The sequence below is a fragment of the Priapulus caudatus genome, unplaced genomic scaffold (genome assembly GCF_000485595.1).
Source record: "Priapulus caudatus unplaced genomic scaffold, Priapulus_caudatus-5.0.1 Scaffold1730, whole genome shotgun sequence".
Lineage (NCBI taxonomy): Eukaryota > Metazoa > Priapulida > Priapulimorpha > Priapulimorphida > Priapulidae > Priapulus > Priapulus caudatus.
Genome location: NW_014578791.1, coordinates 47,586 through 52,950, shown reverse-complemented (window position 1 = coordinate 52,950; position 5,365 = coordinate 47,586). Strand labels below are relative to the sequence as shown.

General features: G+C 39.5%; 1 protein-coding gene across 1 annotated transcript in view; it reads left to right on the top strand.

The window, feature by feature from the left end:
- Positions 1 to 1,752: 1,752 nt before the first annotated feature.
- LOC106817455 overlaps positions 1,753 to 5,365 on the top strand; it is a gene marked incomplete in the record, with an annotated part of 11,429 nt that continues 7,816 nt past the window's right edge. Inside the window, 4 exon segments of the mRNA XM_014822118.1 lie at positions 1,753 to 1,961; positions 4,303 to 4,368; positions 4,878 to 4,926; positions 5,228 to 5,349. Coding sequence (XP_014677604.1) covers positions 4,354 to 4,368; positions 4,878 to 4,926; positions 5,228 to 5,349 — 186 coding nt within the window.

Below are 5,365 nucleotides of genomic sequence, written 5' to 3'. Positions count from 1 at the left end.
AAAGTGATCAGTGAACAATAAAGTTAACAATGAAACGCTTTTTCTAAATGTTCTTATCTTCATAGACTAATGCACATTAACCAATAACAAGTACTAGGCAGCAATAAATTATCGGTAATGACTGGGAATGTTTGAGGCTAATATTCATTGCTAGATTAGAAGTAAGAATAGTAACTTTAATTAGAAGTTGGGTTAAGCCAACGTCTACGATATTTCGTATCAATAGTTCTTTTGCAACTTATAGTTTGTTTTTCCTCCATGTATTCTCTGTATGTTCCTAGTTTATGGAAGATGTGAACATGTTCTATTCCATATAATATTATTCTATATTGCAGATGAAGATTCAGGACAGGAGGACAGTAGGAGCATCAGAGTGCGGCGAATGAGAAAAGGACAGGCAGGCACCCTCTACGTGCCTGCCGGCTACGTGGTCGTAGCACAGCGAAGTAAATAATTGCCCACTGACTAAATTAGCCCCCGTACCATCAGCCGCTCCCTCCGCACCGGAGGTGGGGGCGATTACTCCATGGATAATCATCCGCGCAGGGGCGATTGCGCACGCCAGCCGGAGGATTCGCTCAGCCGGCTTTCCTCCTAGATAACTACTCCTCCCTCCACGGAAGATTTTCGGGGAATTAAAGTAAATTCAACACGATAATCTCACGCTATTTGTTTTAGAAGTTAGAACCGATATATATATGTATAACTCCTCGTGTGAACGCAGCAATAGAGGAGCTCCATGCAGGTGGCAGAAAGTGTATCTAGGTCACGCTGGTGGCGCGCTCTCTCGCTGCCGTACTGTGGCTTCAGCCTCGGCGTGAAGTCGTGTACTTCATGGCACGCACGCAACGCTGGACTTGCGTGCACGCACACAGAGCGACAGCGAGTGAGTGGATGATGATAGACAGCATGCGCTTACATAAATTAAAATCTGCTCTCCTCTCTCTGCTGGCTGCTCTCTGCTCTCCTCATCTCTGCTCTCTCTCTCTCTGCTCATCTCGTCTCTCATCTGGCTCTCTCTTTCTCTCTCTGACTCTCGTGTCTCTCTCTCCTCTCTCTCCTGCTGCTGCTCTCGTGCTTTGCTTCTCTCTGCGGTCTCATCTGCTGCGTCGTCATCTCTCTCTTCTCTTAATCTCATCTATCTCTTTCGCTAACATCATATATTTATATTTGTATGTATAATTTATAATAATACATAACGTCATTATAATTCGATCATGTTCATTCATGTTTTCAGGCTATGAAAGAATATACTGGGATCATCAATAATTGAGATTGAAACAATTGATAAGTTCACCAGTCTTACAGATAAGCACCTACTGCATAGATTATTGCTTAGGTTAGCACAGTTATAATAGTGTCATTGTCTTGTTTTCCAATTCTATCTACTAGCAGTGAAACAAAAGATTTAACTATATACGTATTGTTGTAAGTAAGCTAAATTATGCTTGTTTCTGATGATGAATGTATTTTTGTACGTGCGTACGTGCATGTGAGTGTGCGCGCGTGCGTGTGTGCGTGCTCGTGTGTGTCTGAGCGCGCAACAGGTCGATCGGTCGATACGGTCTATACGGCGTAACAGTATCCGTGGATTATGACTATGATAACAAAAGCTTGCTATATTATGTATGGGGTATACAATTATCTAATGTATTGTTTTAATATATATATATTTATTTATTTATTTAAGCGTGTTTTAGTGTAGGCGGCGCTGGGAGTTGCCTCGTGCTAGAATCCCTTTATATTGAGTGTAAAGGGATTCTACCTCGTGCGTCGTGGTCTCGGCTAGATAGAGTGCTACGTACTACGTGCTGCGTGCGTGTGCTAGTCAAGTCAACCACCATGTTTGAGTAGGAAACGTGCGATATATTTGTTTGTGCAACTTTATATATTGTGAATAATTGAAGGCATTCGGTGTGTATTTACTCGGCAGACCGTGTGGATTACAGTACGAGCGAGTGGTAAGTGTTTGTCTGACTTTATACGTGTCGTAGGTGGATAAGTGACAGACAGACAGGGTCCCGTAGCTCCAAGAAACGGTATTGCTATGGTTAGAATACCCGTATATACTGTGTATATTGACGTCAGTCACACAGCCTGGTCGGGTTGAGGGTCCCGTAGCCTTTACATGAGTTGGTGGCGTGTTGAATTCAACTCTCAAATCTCAAAAAAGTTATTAGTGAATATTTCATTTTTTAAGTATTATTATTTGTTTATTTAACTTACTAAAGTAAGCGTGAACCCGTGAGGGCGTTATAGTCGAAATGATATGGATCCATGCAAAGAAATAGACGGTGATGCCAACGTAATAGTTTCTAGAAGAGAATAAATAATTAACGGCTGATGGTAAAATAATTATCAGTTTCAATGAGACGTTTTAATATCCGGCCGTTTCACGCCTCATGCTACACCCAAATCAGTTGCCTCAAGAATGCCTCGGCATATAAATATAACGTGTGGTTGTGTTGGCTAAGTAACGTGCGATATACGTGTTCGTGTTACTGTATCAAGACAGTAGCTTTATATTATAATACGTTATTACCAGGAGTGTCATAATATAGATGTATGAGATATATACTAGATGTAAGATAGATCTATATTCTGAAACTCGTGTTATCACTTCATTCATACGTGTATTATTTACTCAGTTAGGTCATACAGATAAATAGATGTCAAAATTTTACCGTCACGCACGCACCAGCGCGTGCCATTACTAAAATAAAATTCATACGCTACAGCCTTTGATACAGACACACACACATATACATGCACGCACGCACGCACGCACGCACGCACGCGCACGCACGCACGCACACACACACCTGACACACACCTGACAGACCTAACACACACAAACACACAAACACACACAACAGCACACACACACACACAACACACACGCACACGCACACACTCCTGACACGACACATCCACACACCACCCCACAACACACACACACACACGCACACGCACAACACATCTGACACCACACACCACACACACACACACACACTGACACACACACACACACACACACACATACAAATACACACACACAGCCCACACCACACACACACACACAGGCACACACACACACACAGCACACCACACACACGATACTACTAGACAATGGTGTACGCAAGACGCACAACACAACAACACCACACACACACACACACACACCACACCACAGCACACCAGCCACACACACCACACACACCACACACACACGGACACACACACGCACATCATACACGCGCGCACGCAGGGAACGCCACACACACCACACCTACATAAGGTTCTCGGTAAGACGTCTACATTTTCTGCTGTTAGGAGGATTAACAGGCTCGGGTAAAATTGGGGCTAGAAAGACGGATTTTCTCGCTTTAACCCGTCGGGTATCAAGCCTATGTAGCATTGTGACACACTTAAAACAATTTCTTTTCATATCATAAATTACATAGAAATGAACTTCCCTAAAATATAATAGTTGCAAATCTCGCTTTCGCCTTTTTTAAAATTCTTTTTATCGGTTTTAAAGTGTAAAATTTCCTAGTCCATTTTTTTTGATAAATACTTCCCTAATAAGGGACTTATTTTTATTTTCCTCCATTTCTCTGTTCTAAGCAAGTAACTTTTAGAGCTAAGAAGTTTTGCTTTAATCGTAAACCCCGTCTTGGATCGCGCTGCGATGACGGAGAAGCGGTCCGACACGGGTCATGGCAATAGCAGGTGAAATTTATCGTTTCGATGTCCTCCGACGTATATTATATCAAGAAGCTATTCAATACAAATAAGCTATATATAATATTATTTATTAATAAGCTAATATATAATATTATTTACTAATAAGTTACATATAATATTATTTATTAATAAGCTATATATAATAATGTTTATTAATAAGGCCTATATATTATTATAATAACTTAATATTATTTATTAATAAGCTATGTATAATATTATTTATTAATAAGCTATAATAGATTATTATATAAGCTATATATTAATAATAAGCCGTTTATTAATAGCTATAAATAATATTATTTATTAAATAAGCTATATATAATATTATTTATTAAAATAAGCTATATAAATATTTTATTAATAAGCTATATATAATAATGTTTATTAGCTCTTGATTATGTCAACGCAACATCCGTGCGACCGCCAGCGGCTGCATGGTTCCGTTCCTGAACTGGCTCCTGGTTTTTACAAAAGCTGGCCTGTCCGACTATTTAAACCTATGCAGTGGGTATATGCTTGCAGTTGTATATAATCAAGATATAATCGTGTTCACAGCCTAACACGCATACGACTGACTACTTACACACCGATGTGACGGCTCTGATCATGAAGACTGCGATCGTAAGTACATATCTATAGCCGTCAGCGTACATCTTACCTACGCCTAATGGAAGCAATATATAGACGACGATGGATCTATTCTCCATCCTCTATAAAATGACCGCTAACACAGGATATTTATATATATATATATATATCAAGAGCTCATAATAGAGATTGTATTAGACTATAGAGACTTTATTATGAGCTCGTGATATATATATATATATATAATCAGGGGTTAATAATGACAAATTTGTCGTTATTAACCCCTGATATAATCAAAAGCGTATAAAGAAATAATGTATATGTGTGTGTGTGTGTGTGTGTTTGCTTAAAGCAGTTCAATTCATGCTGGCAAAAACATATTAGATTGTGCACGAAAGCCGGTACCTATATGGAATCATTTACAATTTTTTACATGCGACTCGCACGCGAGCACGCACGCACCAACACACACATCACGCGCGCAGATTAACATGCCCACGCACATGCGCACACACTTTAAATCGTAGTCATATTATTTGCAGGAGATATTATACGTATCGGCGTTTGTCGTCATCCTACTTGTCTGCGGAGGTAATCATCGATAACCATCACACGATAGAAGAAATACAGAAAATTTATCGACATGCGATTGCTACGGGTTCATAATACTGTGGGGCGTTAATAAATGAGCAACTTTTAACTTAACGTTAGCATGCCGTGTAACTAATGTAATGAAGAAATAAGTTACGTAACGTAAGAGTAACGAATAAATATTTGAATAAATGAATGAATAAATAAATTAATAAATGGCTAAATGAGAAATCAATAAATAAATACATAAATAATGTTGCAACATAACCTCACAATAATGTTGAAAACGGACCTGACATAGGGAGAGGTGAAGACAGGAGCGTTAGGTTTGATGAAGAACTGGAAAAGATGAGGAGGGAAAAACCTGATCCGATCACAAATCTTGGACTTTATGATGCATCGGGCCGCTTGAAGCCAGGCGTGGTAAGTCTTGATTATT